Below are 20,994 nucleotides of genomic sequence, written 5' to 3' on the forward strand. Positions count from 1 at the left end.
CAACTACAAGAAACGTCTGACCTCTGTGATTGCCAACAAGGGTTTTTCCACCAAGTACTAAATCATGTTTTGCAGAGGGGTCAAATACTTATTTCCCTCATTAAAATGCAAATCTATTTATAACATTTTTGACATGCGTTTTTCTGGATTTTTTTGTTGTTATTCTGTCTCTCACTGTTCAAATAAACCTACCATTAAAATTATAGACTGATCATGTCTTTGTCAGTGGGCAAACGTACAAAATCAGCAGGGGATCAAATACTTTTTTCCCAAATACTTTTTTCCCAAAGCATTGGTTCCACACAGATGTGGTTCCTGAGTTAATTAAGCAATTAACATCCCTTCATGCTTAGGGTCATGTATAAAATTGACAAGTTGCCCATTATTTTGGCTACCTATGGCTAGAAGAAGAGATCTCAGTGACTTTGAAAAAGGGGTCTCAAAGGAGCATAGTATGTCTCAGTCACCAGATCTCCAACCAATTGAACACTTATAGGAGATTCTGGAGCAGGGCTTTCCACCACCATCAACAAAACACCAAATGATGGAATGTCGCATCCCTCCAATAGAGTTCCAGACACATCTATGCCAAGGCCCATTGAAGCCGTTCTGGCGGCTGGTGGTGGCCCAACACCCTATTAAGACACTATATGTTGGTGTTGCCTTTATCTTGACAGTTACCTGTTTGTTCCACAGGTCATAGTCTTAAAGGCTATCTTAGATTCATCAGGATAGGTTATATCATCTGTAGGTTAGTCTACCGTAGGTGACACATCATTATTGCAGGAAAAATCTTGCAGTAGAGTTTTGGAATGTGCGTGTGATGGACTGTTGTTTGGGAATGTTAATCTTCTCAAATAACAGGGCGTTAATGAAGAAATCTTTTCAACGCATTCCTTATGTGTAATTACTGTAGTTTAACCCTTGTGATGCATAACAATACTGCGCCTGATTGAATTGGAAGCCATGTTTTACGCACCGCATTTGATTCAACCACAGCCAACCACGCACGCTTTGGTATGGCTACCCCCCTTTTTCGTCGGCTAAAAATGGCACAAAGACGCGCTGGCTTTAGGACTTTTTACAAGTTTGGTCTTCCCCTTTAAAAGTCTGCAGCCCTAGCGGTGATCATTGGACTGAAAACTCTGCGGAGGGAAGAAGAGAATGAAATAGCTTGAACAAGAAGCCGGGATCATGGCGGCACCGCTCGTGCGGGACACTCTACCTGACCACTGGTCCTATGGAGTCTGTCGAGATGGCAGGGTCTTCTTCATCAAGTGAGCATGCACTGTGATGTTTTAAATTTAAGTTTTACTGATGAAACGGGTTAATTATGCAGTTATTCACGTTATCCTCGTCCAGTAACAGGTGTCTGTTTCTTTCAGTGATAAAACTCACAGCACTACTTGGCTCCATCCCCGTACGGGTGAACCTGTCAACTCTGGACACATGATACGATCAGGTACGCGCAGGAATTAATACTACGATTTTTCATGACTGGTGTGCACATTGTGCTTTAGTCTACCGCTTCTAGATATGTAAAGATTCACGTAGCCCATTGTATTCATGTTTTAGATTTACCACTGGGATGGGAAGAAGGATTCTCGGACGAGGGGGCCAGCTACTTCATTAAGTGAGTGCAGCTTTATGTTGTTAATGTATGGGATGTGCGTGACTCCAATAACGTCCGATTCGAGCTCAAATGGCTCATAGCTGTGGGCTACACACAAACACTGTCCTGTCCCAACGCGTATTGATGTGTGGGTAGAACGCTTGAAGGCATGCAGTCTTTTAAATGCATCATTTGCAGCGGGTTGAGCAATGATGACGTTGCAATGCAAGCCATCACTTTCTTTCTCACCGTTACACATAAAAAGACCCCAGGTGTTCATGGATACAATGTTGCTCTAGGACACAACGCACTGGTTTGCTGATTTGGTTGATCATTTCTGAATGTCACAGAGTAGCCTATTGCTCCTGACTAGCCTCATATGAGACTATTAGGCTACTGGCTAAACGATAACAAATGCTGCATAGCATAGCCTACTACTTCATGCAAATGTTTAGTCACAGGGATTTCTGCTATGTTAGACTATTCAGGCTTTATATGATACAGTATATTGCAATGTCATTGCCAACCACTAATTGTTATTTTTCAGGACCATTTTATTATGATTTATTAAGTAATTTATCTATAGTTTTTTCAAATTATAGACTGCTGTCTTTAAACTTTTAGCCTAACATATGCACCAGTAGCCTATGCTTACTTTAGGTTTCAGACAGAAATGACCCAGGCCTATTATAAACCAGCACTTTGAAACACATTTCTGGTTATTTCGACAGAACTCCCCAAAGATGAGATGCATTTTTCATTCAATCTGAGACTTCTCTTCATTGAGAAAATATTATTGTGTTTGACCAACAACCTAATCCTATATTGTTTTGAGAAAGGTCATGTTTGCTTGTCTTCAGGATCTGTAGCTAGATAATATCCAGCTTTTCATTTACTTTCTTTCTATTTAGAGCATCTGTGTTTGAGGAAGAGAGAGGACTGAACACACACTTGATGCTGCTTTATGACACACACACCCACACACTCACACACACTGATGTGATGTAAATGTAAATGTGATGTAATTTCCCATCTGTCCCATGGATACGCCTGCATGGAGTGTTTGAACATGTATGGTTCAGTTTTGCATCACAATATATTGTGATTTGATTACAGACATCACAATAGATTGACAGGCTATATTGATGCTCTATGTTGAAGTTCTCATGCCAATTAACTCTTGCTTTCTGCCCACATCATTTAGAAAATAAAGGGCAATGCCAAGCAGGACTGAAAGAAATCTATTGAAATTCAGCTCACACCCTCCAATACGCAAGACCTCTACCTACTCTCTCCATTAGTTGTGTGTGTGGCTGGGGAAGGGGCAGGAGAGGGGCTTGTGTGTCTGTGACCATATGGTGACAGAGATGTATAGCATGATTACAGTCTTGAGGCAACGAGGACAGGATCCCCGAAGTCACACTTTCTCTATCCAGAAAATTATTATGGCTCCCAAAAACCAATCCACCACATCAACCAGAGCATTCTGTCAGTCTTTGCCTTTCTCTTGGCCAATACCAGGCTGTGCTATATTTGTAGAAGTAACATTAAACCATTCACTCTCGCTACAGTATTTTATTTGTTTACCCAGACACTCAGTAAAGAGCCATTTGCATTAGCTAGCTGGGTATTTCCTTCTGCAGTGTTTCACATCATGTTTGTTGATGGGAATCAACTCTGTAGGCTGTGGCTGCCAGTTTGTAGAAGATGGGTCCCTGTAAGAGGGAGAAAAACACAGAGCAGATAACAGACCACTCTGAAAACCAACTGATAAATTAAGCTAACAATGACAACTGACAAGTCTACTTTTCCTTGCCACTGTGCTTCTACATCTGCATTGCTTGCTGTTTGGGGTTTTAGGCTGGGTTTCTGTATAGCACTTTGTGATATCTGCTGATGTAAAAAGGGCTTTATAAATACATTTGATTGATTGATTGATACTGTAAAGCAAGTGTAGACATGGAGAATGCATGAGCAGTGGTCCCTCATTGTGAACCAATGGAAGGAGGACTCCTCCCACCATGGGTGGTTTCTGGTGGGAAGCAACTCAGTCACAGAGTTTCTAAACCCAGAGGCGCAACATCACGAGACTTCCGGGAACACTTGCGAAACAGACCAAACAGACCAGGCCGGGGTTTGAGAAGTCAATGAGAGAAGTGAAAAATTGTTCCTTAGTTGTTAATTTTCTCGAACTCTAAAGGCACAACCTAGTTTCGAGCCAATGTCTTAAGTAGTTATTAAAGATGTTAATACTACAACCTTGTGAAAATGACAAATGTACACATTTTCTTTATCTTCAAAAACAACTTTATATCGAAGGATTGCCTTTGATTTGACATTTACATTTTAGTCATTTAGCAGACGCTCTTATCTAGAGCGACTTACAGTTTAGTGAGTGCATACATTTTTCATACTGGCCCCCCGTGGGAATCGAACCCACAACCCTGGCGTTGCAAGCACCAACTGAGCTACACGGGGCCCTGCACAACTGCCTGCACATGCACAGTTTGGCGTGAAATAACAGTTAGACCCGATTACTTCTTTCTACGCATGAGCTTAGCTAGCCAACGTCGCCATGACATTGCCTACAAGTGTGATTGGGGATTTCTATTGGAGAAGCAGTTTTAGCCTTCATACTGTACTGTCTTTGAATCAGTGTTTTCCATTAGCGCCGGCTGTCGGCTAATTAGCCGGTTACAGACTCATTTTCAGCTGGCTACATTTTCCACTTCATATTAACTGGGCTACTTTTCATTTAACATTTTCAATTCGGTAGTCCGTCGAGCCCTCTCCCGCTAGAATGAATGATATGCATCTTTTAGCGATCTATTGATTGGATAGGTGCCTGTCAGTCAGAAAGAGAGCAATAACGGGGAAACGCAGCAGAGAGGAACAGGCGAAGGGAGAGTTTTCATTGTCGCCAAAATCTGTCCAAAATAAGCCCTATGCATGTCTATGGGCTTATTTTGGACCTAAGCTTGTCGCCTGCCTTCCGGCCTTTGGGACAACTACTCCCATTGTTAGGGTGGAGACATGAGCATCTCGTCATTATATAAAGATCGCTGGTTGCAGTCAAATTTCTTTACATGGTGGGGAGAGAGCATGATGCTAGTGAATTTGCACATCCAATGTAATGTATAGTGCATTCGGAAAGTATTCAGACCCCTCCCTTTTTCCACATTTTGTTACGTTACAGCCTTATTCTAAAATTGATTAAATTATTATTTTTCCTTATCAATCTACACACAATACCCCATAATGACAAATCGAAAAGTTTTTTTTTGCAAATGTATTACAAATAAAAAACAGAAATACCTTATTTACATAAGTATTCAGATCCTTTGCTATGACACTCGAAATTGAGCTCAGGTGCATCCTGTTTCCATTGATCATCCTTGAGTTGTTTCTACAACTTCATTGGAGTCCACCTGTGGTAAATTCAATTGATTGGACATGATTTGGAAAGGCACACACCTGTCTATATAAGGTCTCACAGTTGACAGTGCATGTCAGAGCAAAAATCAAGCCATGAGGTCGAAGGAATTGTCCATAGAGCTCCGAAAAAGGATTGTGTCGAGGCACAGATCTGGGGAAGGGTACCAAAATTGTCTGCAGCACTGATGGTCCACAAGAACACAGTGGCCTCCATCATTCTTAAATGGAATACGTTTGGAACCATCAAAACGCATTCTAGAGCTGGCAGCCTGCCCAAACTGAGCAATCGGGGTAGAAGGGCCTTGTTCAGGGAGGTGACCAAGAACCCGATGGTCACTCTGACAGAGTTCCAGAGTTCCTCTGTGGAGATGGGAGAACCTTCCAGAAGGACAACCATCTCTGCAGCACTCCACCAATCAGGCCTTTATGGTAGAGTGGCCAGAGTTTGACAAAAGGCACCTAAAGGACTCAGACCACGAGAAACAAGGTTCTCTGGACTAATGAAACCAAGATTGAACTCTTTGGCCTGAATGCCAAGCGGCACGTCTGGAGGAAACCTGGCACAATCCCTACGGTGAAGCATGGTGGAGGCAGCATCATGCTGTGGGGATGTTTTTCAGTGGCAGGGACTGGGAGACTAGTCAGGATCGAGGGAAAGATGAACGGAGCAAAGTACAGAGAGATCCTTGATGAAAACCTTCTCCAGAGCACTCAGGACCTCAGACTGGGGCGAAGGTTCACCTTCCAACAGGACAACGACCCTAAGCACACAGCCAAGACAATACAGAAGTGGCTTCGGGACAAGTCTCTGAATGTCCTTGAGTGGCCCAGCCAGAGCCCGGACTTGAACCCGATCAAACATCTCTGGAGAGACCTGAAAATTGCTGTGCAGCGATGCTCCCCATCCAACCTGACAGAGCTTGAGAGGATCTGCAGAGAAGAATGGGAGAAACTCCCCAAATATACACTACCGGTCAAAAGTTTAAGAACACCTACTCATTCAAGGGTTTTCTTTATTTTTACTATTTTCTACATTGTAGAATAATAGTGAAGACATCAAAACTATGAAATAACACATGGAATCATGTAGTAACCAAAAAAAGTGTTAAACACATCAAAATATATTTTATATTTGAGATTCTTCAAATAGTCACCCTTTGCCTTGATGACAGCTTTGCACACTCTTGGCATTCTCTCAACCAGCTTCACCTGCAATGCTTTTCTAATAGTCTTGAAGGAGTTCCCACATATGCTTAGCACTTGTTGGCTGCTTTTCCTTCACTCCGTGTTCCGACTCATCCCAAACCATCTCAATTTGTTTGAGGTTGTCGAGGCCAGGTCATCTGATGCAGCACTCCATCACTCTCCTTCTTGGTAAAATAGCCCTTACACAGCCTGGAGATGTGTTGGTCATTGTCCTGTGGAAAAAGAAATTATAGTCCCATTAAGCCCAAACCAGATGGGATGGCGTATCACTGCAGAATGCTGTGGTAGCCATGCTGGTTAAGTGTGTCTTGAATTCTAAATAAATCACAGACAGTGTCACCAGCAAAGCACCCCCACACTATAACACCTCCTCCTCCGTGCTTTACGGTGGGAACTATACATGCGGAGATCATCCGTTCTCCCACACCGCGTCTCACAAACACACAGCGGTTGGAACCAAAAATCTCAAATTTGGACTCCAGACTAAAGGACAACTTTCCACCTGTCTAATGTCCATTGCTCGTGTTTCTTGGTCCAAGCAAGTCTCTTCTTCTTATTGGTGTCCTTTAGTAGTGGTTTCTTTGCAGCAATTCGACCATGAAGGCCTGATTCACACAGTCCCCTCTGAACAGTTGATGTTGAGATGTGTCTGTGACTTGAACTCTGTGAAGCATTTATTTGGGCTGCAATTTCTGAGGCTGGTAACTCTAATTAACTTATCCTCTGCAGCAGAGGTAACTCTGGGTCTTCCATTCCTGTGGCGGTCATCATGAGAGCCAGTTTCATCATAGCGCTTGATGGTTTTTGCGACTGCACTTGAAGAAACGTTCAAAGTTCTTGAAATGTTCCGTATTGACTGACCATCAAATCAAATTTTATTGGCCACATGCGCCGAATAAAACAGGTGTAGACATTACAGTGAAATGCTTACTTACAGCCCTTAACCAACAATGCATTAATTTTTTTATAAAAAAAGTAAAATAAAACAACAAAAAAGTGTTGAGAAAAAAAGAGCAGAAGTAAAATAAAATAACAGTAGGGAGGCTATATATACAGAGGGGTACCAGTGCAGAGTCAATGTGCTAGTTGAGGTAATTGAGGTAATATGTACCTCAACCGTATTACCTCAACCGGCTAGTTGAGGTAATATGTACATGTGAGTAGAGTTAAAGTTACTATGCATAAATAATTAACAGAGTAGCAGCAGCGTAAAAAGATGGGGTGGGGGTGGTGGGGCAGTGCAAATAGTTTGGGTAGCCATGATTAGCTGTTCAGGAGTCTTATGGCTTGGGGGTAGAAGCTGTTGAGAAGTCTTTTGGACCTAGACTTGGCACTCCGGTACTGCTTGCCGTGCGGTAGCAGAGAGAACAGTCTATGACTAGGGTGGCTGGAGTCTTTGACAATTTTGAGGGCCTTCCTCTGACACCGCCTGGTATAGAGGTCCTGGATGGCAGGAAGCTTGGCCCCAGTGATGTACTGGGCCGTACACACTACCCTCTGTAGTGCCTTGCGGTCGGAGGCCGAGCAGTTGCCATACCAGGCGGTGATGCAACCAGTCAGGATGCTCTCGATGGTGCAGCTGTATAATTTTTTTAGGATCTGAGGACCCATGCCAAATCTTTTCAGTCTCCTGAGGGGGAATAGGCTTTGTCATGCCCTCTTCACGACTGTCTTGGTGTGTTTGGACCATGATAGTTCGTTGGTGATGTGGACACCAAGGAACTTGAAGCTCTCAACCTGTTCCACTACAGCCCCGTCGATGAGAATGGGGGCGTGCTCTGTCCTCTTTTTTTTTCCTGTAGTCCACAATCATCTCCTTTGTTTTTGTCACGTTGAGGGAGAGTTTGTTATCCTGGCACCACAGGTCTCTGACCTCCTCCCTATAGGCTGTCTCATCGTTGTCTGTGATCAGGCCTACCTCTGTTGTGTCGTCGGCAAACTTAATGATGGTGTTGGAATCGTGCCTGGCCATGCAGTCATGGGTGAACAGGGAGTACAGGAGGGGACTGAGCACGCATCCCTTAGGGTCCCCCGTGTTGAGGATCAGTGTGGCAGATGTGTTGTTACCTACCCTTACCACCTGGGGGCGGCCCGTCAGGAAGTCCAGGATCCAGTTGCAGAGGGAGGTGTTTAGTCCTAGGATCCTTAGCTTAGTGATGAGCTTTGAGGGCACTATGGTGTTGAATGCTGAGCTGTAGTCAATGAATAGCATTCTCACGTAGGTGTTCCTCTTGTCCAGGTGGGAAAGGGCAGTGTGGAGTGCAGTAGAGATTGCATCATCTGTGGATCTGTTGGGGCAGTATGCAAATTGGAGTGGGTCTAGGGTTTCTGGGATAATGGTGTTGATGTGAGCCATGACCAGCCTTTCAAAGCACTTCATGGCTACAGACGTCAGTGCTACGGGTCGGTAGTCATTTAGGCAGGTTATCTTAGTGTCCTTGGGCACGGGGACTATGGTGGTCTGCTTGAAACATGTTGGTATTACAGACTCAGTCAGGGACATGTTGAAAATGTCAGTGAAGACACTTGCCAGTTGGTCAGCACATGCTCGGAGTACACATCCTGGTAATCCGTCTGGCCCTGCGGCCTTGTGAATGTTGACCTGCTTAAAAGCCTTACTCACATTGGCTACGGAGAGCGTGATCACATAGTCATCTGGAACAGCTGGTGCTCTTATGCATGCTTCAGTGTTGCTTGCCTCGAAGCGAGCATAGAAGTGGTTTAGCTCGTCTGGAAGTCTTGTGTCACTGGGCAGCTCGCGGCTGTGCTTCCCTTTGTAGTCTGTAATAGTTTTCAAGCCCTGCCACATCCGACGAGCATCAGAGCTGGTGTAGTACGATTCAATCTTAGTCCTGTACTGACTCTTTGCCTGTTTGATGGTTCGTCGGAGGGCATAGCGGGATTTGTTATAAGCGTCCGGGTTAGAGTCCTGCTCCTTGAAAGCGGCAGCTCTACCCTTTAGCTCAGTGCGGATGTTGCCTGTAATCCATGGCTTCTGGTTGGGGTATGTACGTACGGTCACTGTGGGGACGACGTCATCAATGCACTTATTGATGAAGCCAGTGACTGATGTGGTGTACTCCTCAATGCTATCTGAAGAATCCCGGAACATGTTCCAGTCTGTGCTAGCAAAACAGTCCTGTAGCTTAGCATCTGCGTCATCTGACCACTTTTTTTATTAACCGAGTCACTGGTGCTTCCTGCTTTCAAAGTAATGATGGACTGTCGTTTCTCTTTGCTTATTTGAGCTGTTCTTGCCATAATATGGACTTGGTCTTTTACTAAATAGGGCTATCTTCTGTATACCACCCTACCTTGTCACAACACAACTGATTGGCTCAAACGCATTAAGAAGGAAAGAAATTCCACAAATTCACTTTTAACAAGGCACACCTGTTAATTGAAATGCATTCCAGGTGACTACCTCATGAAGCTGGGTGAGAGAATGCCAAGAGTGTGCAAAGCTGTCATCAAGGCAAAGGGTGGCTACTTTGAAGAATCTCAAATATAAAATATATTTTGATTTGTTTAACACTTTTTTGGTTACTACATGATTCCATATGTGATATTTCATAGTTTTGATGTCTTCACTATTATTCTACAATGTAGAAAATATTAAAAATAAAGAAAAACCCTTGAATGAGTAGGTGTTCTAAAACTTTTGACTGGTAGTGTAGATGTGCCATGCTTGTAGCATCATACGCAAGAAGACTCAAGGCTGTAATCACTGCCAAATGTGCTTCAACAAAGTACTGAGTAAAGGGTCTGAATACTTATGTAAATGTGATATTTTTTGCAAACATTTCTAAACACCTGTTTTTGCTATGTCATTATGAAAAACTATTTAATCCAATTTAGAATAATGCTGTAACGTAACAAAATGTGAAAAAAGTTTTTGTTTTCTGACACATTCATTTAGTACTATTTTCTTTCGCTCTTTTTACATAGCCAACCACGCGGAGTCGTGGCGCAAAGTAGGCTATTTACTGTGCTGCGTTTGAAAACTGAACAGCAAATGTTGAGTAGTTTATAAAAGGTGTTGAACTGAGTGAATAAGGCAACAGTCATATAATATAATTGGCTTAACAGCCCATGTGTATTATTTAACATTACTTTAAAATAGTACTCACTTAAAGGAATGGGTAATTGTTTACAAGTTGCTAGCTATTCCATAACGCCATCACCAAAAACCAGATATTTTGATCTTCTTTTGTGGTTTGGTAACTTCCTGTTCTTCGACGGACTCTGGCTGGACTGAAGACGATGCAAAGTCTCACAACAGAGCCTTCAACCGCAGGGGGCCGTTGCGTTTCCACTCCAATGTGGACATCCCCATTGAAATGCATGACATCTGGAACAACGTAGCGGAGTGCTTATGGTTAATATGAATGAGGCTTGACTCTCGTCTCGTCAGTAGTGAGTATGGTTATAAGCACACATAAACAGGATTATTAGGGAAATCGTTCTTCTTGCAAAGCATGTACACATTTTTATCAAATTATTATATTAATCAAATCAAATCAAATTTTATTTGTCACATACATGTGTTTAGCAGATGTTATAGCGGGTGTAGCGAAATGCTTGTGCTTCTAGCTCCGACAGTGCAGTAATATCTAACAATTTCACAACATATACCCAATACACACAAAAAAGTAAGGAATGGGATTTAAGAATATATACATACAGTGGGGAAAAAAAGTATTTAGTCAACCACCAATTGTGCAAGTTCTCCCACTTAAAAAGATGAGAGGCCTGACAGACATTGAGAAAAAAATCAAGAAAATCACATTGTAGGATTTTTTATGAATTTATTTGCAAATTATGGTGGAAAATAAGTATTTGGTCACCTACAAACAGGCAAGAATTCTGGCTCTCACAGACCTGTAACTTCTTCTTTAACTTCCTCTGTCCTCCACTCGTTACCTGTATTAATGGCACCTGTTTGAACTTGTTATCAGTATAAAAGACACCTGTCCACAACCTCAAACAGTCACACTCCAAACTCCACTATGGCCAAGACCAAAGAGCTGTCAAAGGACACCAGAAACAAAATTGTAGACCTGCACCAGGCTGGGAAGACTGAATCTGCAATAGGTAAGCAGCTTGGTTTTAAGAAATCAACTGTGGGAGCAATTATTAGGAAATGGAAGACATACAAGACCACTGATAATCTCCCTCGATCTGGGGCTCCACGCAAGATCTCATCCCGTGGGGTCAAAATGATCACAAGAACGGTGAGCAAAAATCCCAGAACCACACGGGGGGACCTAGTGAATGACCTGCAGAGAGATGGGACCAAAGTAACAAAGCCTACCATCAGTAACACACTACGCTGCCAGGGACTCAAATCCTGCAGTGCCAGACGTGTCCCCCTGCTTAAGCCAGTACATTTCCAGGCCCGTCTGAAGTTTGCTAGAGTGCATTTGGATGATCCAGAAGAGGATTGGGAGAATGTCATATGGTCAGATGAAACCAAAATAGAACTTTTTGGTAAAAACTCAACTCGTCGTGTTTGGAGGACAAAGAATGCTGAGTTGCATCCAAAGAACACCATACCTACTGTGAAGCATGGGGGTGGAAACATCATGCTTTGGGGCTGTTTTTCTGCAAAGGGACCAGGACGACTGATCCGTGTAAAGGAAAGAATGAATGGGGCCATGTATCGTGAGATTTTGAGTGAAAACCTCCTTCCATCAGCAAGGGCATTGAAGATGAAACGTGGCTGGGTCTTTCAGCATGACAATGATCCCAAACACACCGCCAGGGCAACGAAGGAGTGGCTTTGTAAGAAGCATTTCAAGGTCCTGGAGTGGCCTAGCCAGTCTCCAGATCTCAACCCCCATAGAAAATCTTTGGAGGGAGTTGAAAGTCTGTGTTGCCCAGCGACAGCCCCAAAACATCACTGCTCTAGAGGAGATCTGCATGGAGGAATGGGCCAAAATACCAGCAACAGTGTGTGAAAACCTTGTGAAGACTTACAGAAAACGTTTGACCTGTGTCATTGCCAACAAAGGGTATATAACAAAGTATTGAGAAACTTTTGTTATTGACCAAATACTTATTTTCCACCATAATTTGCAAATAAATCCATTAAAAATCCTACAATGTGATTTTCTGGATTACTTTTCTCAATTTGTCTGTCATAGTTGACGTGTACCTATGATGAAAATGACAGGCCTCTCTCATCTTTTTAAGTGGGAGAACTTGCACAATTGGTGGCTGACTAAATACTTTTTTCCCCCACTGTATATGGACAAGCAATGACAGAGCGGCATGGTCTAAGATACAGAAGAATATTATAGAATAGAATACAGTATGAGATGAGTAGTGCAAGATATGTAAACATTATTAAAGTGACTAGTGTTCCATTTCTTAAAGTGGCCAGTGATTTCAATATGCAGCAGCAGCATCTAATGTGCTAGTGATGGCTATTTAACAGTCTGATGGCCTTGAGATAGAAGCTGTTTTTCATTCTCTCGGTCCCAGCTTTGATGCACCTGTACTGACCTCGCCTTCTGGATGATAGCGGGGTGAACAGGCATTGGCTTGGGTGGTTGATGTCCTTGAGGATTGTTTTGGCCTTCCTGTGACATTGGGTGTTGTATGTGTCTTGGAGGGCGGGTAGTTTGCCCCCGGTAATGCGTTCGGCAGACTCTGGAGAGCCCTGTGGTTGTGGGCGGTGCAGTTACCGTACTAGGCGGTGATACAGCCCGACAGGATGCTCTCAATTGTACATCTGTAAAAGTTTGTGAGGGTTTTAGGTGATAAGCCATATTTCTTCAGCCTCCTGAGGTTGAAGAGGCTCTGTTGCGGCTTCTTCACCACACTGTCTGCATGGGTGGACCATTACAGTTTGTCGGTGATGTGTACGCCAAGGAACTTGAAGTTTTCCACCTTCTCCACTGCGGTCCCGTCGATGTGGATAGGGGGGTGCACCCTCTGCTGTTTCCTGAAGTCCTCGATCATCTCCTTTGTTTTGTTGATGTTGAGTGAGAGGTTATTTTCCTGGCACCACACTCCCAGAGCCCTCACCTCCTCCCTGTAGGCAGTCTCGTCATTGTTGGTAATCAAGCCTACTACTGTTGTGTCGTCTGCAAACTTGATAATTGAGTTGGAGGCGTGCTTGGCCACGCAGTCATGGGTGAACAGGGAGTACAGGAGGGGGCTGAGCACGCACCCTTGTGGGGCCCCAGTGTTGAGGATCAGCGAAGTGGAGATGTTGTTTCCTACCTTCACCACCTGTGGGCGGCCCGTCAGGAAGTCCAGGACCCAGTTGCACAGGGCGGGGTTCAGACCCAGGGCCTTGAGCTTAATGATGAGCTTGGAGGGTACTATGGTGTTGAATGCTGAGCTATAGTCAATGAACAGCATTCTTACATAGGTATTCCTCTTGTCCAGATGGGATAGGGCAGTGTGCAGTGTGATGGCAATTGCATCGTCTGTGGATCTATTGGGGCGGTAAGCAAATTGAAGTGGGTCTAGGGTGACAGGTAAGGTAGAGGTGATATGATCCTTGACTAGTCTCTCAAAGCACTTCATGATGACAGAGGTGAGTGCTACAGGGCGATAGTCATTTAGTTCAGTTACCTTTGCTTTCTTGGGTACAGGAACAATGGTGGCCCTCTTGAAGCATGTGGGAACAGCAGACTGGGAAAGGGAGAGATTGAATATGTCCATGAACACACCAGCCAGCTGGTCTGCACATGCTCTGGGCCGGCAGCCTTGCGGGGGTTAACATGCTTAAATGTCTTAATCATGTCGGCCATGGAGAAGGAGAGGCCACAGTCCTCAAAGTGGGCGAATAAGTTGTTTAGCTTGTCTGGAAGCGAGACGTCGGTGTCGGCGACGTGGCTGGATTTCTTTTTGTAGTCCGTGATTGTCTGTAGACCCTGCCACATACATCTCGTGTCTGAGCCGTTGAATTGCGACTCCACTTTGTCTCTATACTGATGTTTTGCCAGTTTAATTGCCTTGCGGAGTGAGTAGCTACACTGTTTGTATTCTGCCATATTTCCAGTCACCTTGCCATGGTTGAATGCGGTGGTTCGCACTTTCAGATTTGCGCGAATGCTGCCGTCTAACCACGGTTTCTGGTTAGGGTAGGTTTTAATAGTCACAGTGGGCACAACATCACCTATACACTTCCTGATAAACTCAGTCACTGTTTCAGTGTATATGTCTAATTAATTTTCGGAAGCTACCCGGAACATATCCCAGTCCGCGTGATCAAAACAATCTTGAAGCGTGGATTCCGATTGGTCAGACCAGCGTTGAATAGTCCTTAGCACGGGTACTTCCTGTTTGACTTTCTGCCTATAGGAAGGGAGAAGCAAAATGGAGTTGTGGTCAGATTTGGCGAAAGGTGGGCGGGGGAGGGCCTTTTAGCAGCACGAATACAACAGTCGATATGTTGATAGAACTTCGGCAGCCTAGTCCTCAAATTTGCTTTGTTAAAATCCCCGGCTACAATAAATGCAGCCTCAGGATATGTGGTTTCCAGTTTGCATAAGGTCCAGTGAAGTTCATTGAGGGCCGTCGTGGTATCGGCTTGAGGGGGGATATACACGGCCGTGACTATAACCGAAGAAAATTATCTTGGGAGATAATACGGTCGGCATTTGATTGTGAGATATTCTAGGTCGGGTGAACAGAAGGACTCGAGTTCCTGTATGTTACTACAATTACACCACGAGTCGTTAATCATGAAACACACACCTCCGCCCTTCTGCTTCCTGGAGAGATATTTATTCCTGTCTGCGCGATGAACTGAGAACCCATCTGGCTGGACCGATTCCGACAGAATATCCCAAGAGAGCCATGTTTTCGTGAAACAGAGTATGTTACAGACCTTGATGTCTCTCTGGAAAGAAATCCTTGCCCGTAGTTCGTCGACTTTGTTAACCAAAGATTGAACATTAGCGAGTAGAATACTTGGAAGCGGTGGGTGGTGTGTGCGCCTCCTGCAAAACACTTTCTGAGCTAATAATGTAAAAGATAATACATAAAAAAACAAAATACTGCAAAGTTTCCTAAGAGCTAGTCGCGAGGCCGCCATCTTCATCGGCACCAGGATAATCCACAATAATAGCATTATTGTGTGCATGTAACCGCACTCAATAATGCGATTATTGTGGATAGTCAGATTAATATAATAGTTCAATTAAAACGTTTACGTTCTTTGCAAGAAGAACGATTTCCCTAATAATCCTGTTTACATTGACTTTACTGATGGCACTCTGATAAATGCAGAAAATTGGCAATGAAAATAAACTTTCTACCACATTTTCTAAGACACATACATTCAGTTGTTCCAAACTCACTTCACTCGCGCTAAAGAGGGAGGCTTACGCTACCTACCGGTGCTGGCACATGCGCAGATCAAATACATGAACAGCAGATCAAATACATGAACAGAATGCATCAGTGATATTTCCTGCAGCTTTATGAAGAGGCAATGAGAATGCTCCTGTCTGTGTGTGTGCGGTGCGTGAGTCTAGCCATTAGCGATGATGCTAATGAAAACAGTCTTCTGGTAGATGGAAAGGCTTTCCCAAAAACCTTCTCAATTAAATGTTAACTACAAAGTAGCATATTCTTACCTGGCAGAATGATATCATGATTATTTTTTATAAATCCAGTGGGTATTTGTTTTGCAAACTCATCACATGTGTGCTACAAAAACACAGCTAAACAAAAGCCTCTTGCAAGGTGCACACTTGAATTAAAGGGTAACTACACCCAAAAATCAAAATGTATCAGTATTTTCGCAGACCTCAAAAGTGGTCTCCTGGTGGTTTAAACATTGTTGTGTTGAAACTCCAATTCTGTTGTTTTTCTATTTAAAAAAGTGTGATTTTTGAGAGCGAAAACCAAAACAAACGGGGGAAAATGGAAACCTGGACAAACAAAACCTTTAATTTATTTCCTTAATTTTTTGTTTTAATAAAATATATATAGTTGAAGAACATCATTATGGCATATCTTGCAGTAAAACTGTAAATAAAACTTTAATCTCAAGAGAAGACAGGTTAAAAGGTTGAATGTTCTTTTACTTAGAAAATAATAATAATAATAATAATATAATATGCCATTTAGCAGACGCTTTTATCCAAAGCGACTTACAGTCATGTGTGCATACATTTTTACGTATGGGTGGTCCCGGGGATCGAACCCACTACCCTGGGTTACAAGCGCCATGCTCTACCAATTGATCATATAGCCCTAGACCTAGACAATATCCAAAACAACTAACAATACATTGGATTCATAAATGTTCTGTAATTTAAATAGAAAAGTCATGTCTTTCTACACAATACCACTAATAATTTTTACAATCTGGGAGGTAAACTCGATAAAGTATTCAATAATGTTGCTGTGTATTTCAAGTGGAATCATGTACCAGAGGCCACCAAAATAGAGCTCTTTCGGCGAAGAATTTTGAACGCCTGGCAGGCTACTTTTTCTATTTGTCTGGCTACTCTATGTACTTGTGGAAAACACTGGCAACTCTGTCCACAGTCATGCCCCTTTTAGTTTGCCTCACTTGCCCCAGTCAGAGAGCCTGCCATAAAGTGCTTTGTACTGCTATGGTTGTATTCTTGTTTGTGTGAATAGTTTGTTGAATGTAGGAAATTATTGGGAGCAAACAAACTTTGGTCCACGCAGCACACAGCACAAACATGAGCCTCAGTATAACACGATTGTATTGGAATATGAAGTTATCCTGGCTCAAAGCAGTTGTAATAACTAGCTCCCCTGTAGCTCAGTTGGTAGAGCATGGCGCTTGCAACGCCAGGGTTGTGGGTTCGTTTCCCACGGGGGGCCAGTATGAAAATGTATGCACTCACTAACTGTAAGTCGCTCTGGATAAGAGCGTCTGCTAAATGACTAAAATGTAAATGTAATTGATAACTAATGAAAGTGTTCTGTGGTTGCAGACAGATGCTTTCTAGTGCTTAGCAACAATGGTGTGGATGCCCATTCAAGTCTGGTGTGTTCCTCAGTAGTCTCAGACAGACTCAGTCTGGTGGGACCGTGGGAGTATAACTCATTCAGCACAGCATGAACCTACCTGTGTGCAAGGCACTGATATCCATGTCCTCCCATATGCCAACTGAACAGCCCAGTGCAAGATCATATCATAGATTGAGATAGATTGTGCCACTGTCTTGCTCCCTGTGTTGCATTTGAAATGTGTTGCTCTGAGATGGAGGACTCGTAACATAGACAACCTTATGTAAACACTATAGAAACGACTGAGGCAGGAAGCTGGCATTCAGACGTGAGTTTTTTAAAGGGCAAAGAAAATGATTTCAGAAATGTTTTATAGCTGACACTTTTATTGTGTGCTGCATGAAGGGAGTCATTGTGCCCCTCTCTCTGGCTACTGAGAAAAGAGAACAACAGGCCAACCCGGAGATGTATGATGGCCCAAATGTCAGCCTGGCTGTAAAATCAATTGGTTATTTGTTGCCGAAATGACTTGATGGAAGCAAGGATCCTGTTTTGGTCTTCCTCTCTGGCTCTAGCTGGACATTTTGTCTTTGTCATTGTGCTGTTTTAACATTGGTGGGTTAGGTAACAGCAGATCTCTGAGAACCAAACAGATGACAGGGACAGGCCAAGTCATGACTGTCCTACATAAAGTTTCCATAAAGTATGGCTGTGGTTTCAACAGAATTCAAACTTGAAAAAGTGTTCTGTTTGTTCCACTCTACTGCTACTTTACCTAAGGTTAATCAAATCAGTTAGTTACTGCTGTGTGGTTGCATGTAATTACACCAGAGCCTGAACTGTAGATTCCATGTACTGTAACTACATGTGCAACCAAGGACTTTTTAAATTACTTTAACCATTAAAATGAATATGTGTTAATGTCTTGGAAGAGCCGATGAGAGATGTCAAGTTTGTCCTTGTGATGTGCTTGGCCTCTTTATTATCCCTCATTGGGGAATCATTGATTTCTGCTGATGTGGATGCTATTATTTTCACCTAATGGTGGGCTCTTCAATACTTCACAGTGGACCGTCCACATCAGAGCTTTATTTGATTTACTACCATCTTGGACGGCACCAGGTTTTTCTAAATTTGTCCCGTGTGTCTTTAAGGTAATTATGGGCGAGTCGTTGAATGCATAGCCCACCTGCCTGCCTGGTCACCCTAGCACTCAGCTAATTAAGCACCATGAGTGGAGGCATGGGCTGGTTAATTCATCATTCCTCCAGTCTCAGAAATACAGTATTATAGTCAACTGTGAAGTAGAGCTTTATATAACTGATCGCCCCTGTCGAAAAGCAAAACTATATTTACTCCATGACTGACAAAGATGTGGTTGAGGTTTCAAACAGTAGCACTTTAGGTTGAGGTCTCTCATAATCATTGGTCGGAGGTGTCTGGATAGGTTTTTGCCCCCCCACCCCCTTCCCTCCTCCCCCTCCCCCCTACTGTCCATGGAGCATGCTGTGACAGGCTGAGCGGAATCCAAGTCCACATGGCGCTGCCGTGACAACGGTCTGCTGGTTGTGCAGCGGGTTTCTGGTGGAAACCAGCGGAGCTAGAGTACAAAGAAGGGATTGTTGAGACAGGCAGTGCGGTCATAGTAAAAGTCACATTAATTTACATGTAGCCCAGTGGAGGAATGGAGGTCTGCCTAGTGCTCTCTAACATGGTGGGTTAGTAAGATGGCCTCTCCTGTCTGAGAGTGGACCAGGGCTCTTTGGCTGTTACTTTACTCTGGCACTATATTCATGACTTGCATTTCTTTAGAATTTTTTCTACTCAGACTGAGAGAGGTATTTATTTTGATAAAATCTACTCAGAAGAAATGAATATTGTTTCAATTGGTTTTAAGTAGCTACACTAGAGCCCGTGAAGTCGATTTCCCCCAGCAAACGGATACATGGAACAGTCAATGCTTTGGGAAAAGTGCAACTCTATAGCTCCCCCAGGGGAGACATGATCCAATTGAGGTACAATGGTGTCCTGTTGGGACAATGTTGTTATTGTCGTTTGGGGTTTGCAAACCTCCGGGACTGGCAGGGGGAAGTGTACGATATCCTTATAGACCCACACAGAGACTCCATACACACACACAGAGACTCCATACTCACACAGAGAGACTCCATACACACACAGAGACTCCATACACACACAGAGACTCCATACACACACAGAGACTCCATACACACACAGAGAGACTCCATACACACACAGAGAGACTCCATACACACACAGAGAGACTCCATACACACACACAGAGACTCCATACACACACAGAGACTCCATACACACACAGAGAGACTCCATACACACACAGAGAGACTCCATACACACACAGAGAGACTCCATACACACACAGAGAGACTCCATACACACACAGAGAGACTCCATACACACACACAGAGACTCCATACACACACACAGAGACTCCATACACACACACAGAGACTCCATACACGCACACAGAGACTCCATACACGCACACAGAGACTCCATACACGCACACAGAGACTCCATACACGCACACAGAGACTCCATACACGCACACAGAGACTCCATACACGCACACAGAGACTCCATACACGCACACAGAGACTCCATACACGCACACACACAGAGACTCCATACACGCACACACACAGAGACTCCATACACACACACACACAGAGACTCCATACACACACACACACAGAGACTCCATACACACACACACACAGAGACTCCATACACACACACACAGAGACTCCATACACACACACACAGAGACTCCATACACACACACACAGAGACTCCATACACACACACACAGAGACTCCATACACACACACACAGAGACTCCCTCTCTTCTATATCTCTCCACTTTGTTTCTTAATAAGAAATGATGGTTCCATCAATCTTTTATTATTTCTCTCAGATCTATGTGTTTATTTGCCACCTCCCTCCAGTCTTCTAATTGGTATTGTGTGTTCTGTGGTACAACGGCACTCTGGGAAGAACGAGTTAATTATCCGTAAGATGTAGCAGAAGTGAAGCAAAACACTTTAAATGGAGATTAAAGGCAGCTCATTTTCCCTACAGGCGTTTATCTCTAGGCTCCACTAATAAAGCATTCTCTTTCTGCAGACAGCAAATCCACGCTTCACTGGTGCAGATATCCAAGTTGCCAAGTGAAGGAAGGCTAGAAACTAACTTTACAATGCTTTAGTTGACCTTTGGCCTCAGCATACCAAGATCCCCTTGTTCTGAAGGAACATGTGTTTGAATGGTAATGATCATCTCCGTCAATGCAGATGACAAGGTTAATCTGTTCAGCAAACCTAGTCAAGTGTAGCAAATTCAAAAGTTTTTGGTGGTTACACCAGTACCTGTATTCAACTTTTGAGTGCTTTTGAAACTGCCAAAAATACCTTTGATATTCAGTGCTGACTTTCAAACTGCCACAGAGAGTGGAATAACTTTAGCGGTCCTTTGTACTTCTCTATTTTCACTGGGGCTGCTTGACCCTAGTGGGTCGGGTTTTGAGAGTTGTTTGACAGACTTCATTTTAAAGTGTATCTCCAACTGTTCCTTTCATCCTGGTGACACAGGAAGAAAAAGAGTCGTGTTGAGTCTTTCTGGAAGGTAAATCGTGTTGAGTCTTTCTGGAAGGTAAATCTAAGGGAACACACTTCTATTCTATTCTTACAGCAACGTGTTGACGGCTGTCATGTCTGTCTTTGTTATGACTCAGTATTGGCAGGTGT

The 20,994-nt window shown here is 43.5% G+C and overlaps 1 protein-coding gene across 1 annotated transcript in view; it reads left to right on the plus strand.

Annotated features, from left to right (window-relative positions):
- The first annotated feature begins 1,142 nt into the window (after positions 1-1,142).
- LOC121562517 (pleckstrin homology domain-containing family A member 7) overlaps positions 1,143-20,994 on the plus strand; it is a 126,012-nt gene continuing 106,160 nt past the window's right edge. Inside the window, exons 1-3 of the mRNA XM_045214847.1 lie at positions 1,143-1,277; positions 1,386-1,462; positions 1,576-1,633. Coding sequence (XP_045070782.1) covers positions 1,195-1,277; positions 1,386-1,462; positions 1,576-1,633 — 218 coding nt within the window. The 5' untranslated portion in view covers positions 1,143-1,194. The remainder of the gene's footprint in view (positions 1,278-1,385; positions 1,463-1,575; positions 1,634-20,994) is intronic.

Source organism: Coregonus clupeaformis, unplaced genomic scaffold (genome assembly GCF_020615455.1).
Source record: "Coregonus clupeaformis isolate EN_2021a unplaced genomic scaffold, ASM2061545v1 scaf0325, whole genome shotgun sequence".
Classification (NCBI taxonomy): domain Eukaryota; kingdom Metazoa; phylum Chordata; class Actinopteri; order Salmoniformes; family Salmonidae; genus Coregonus; species Coregonus clupeaformis.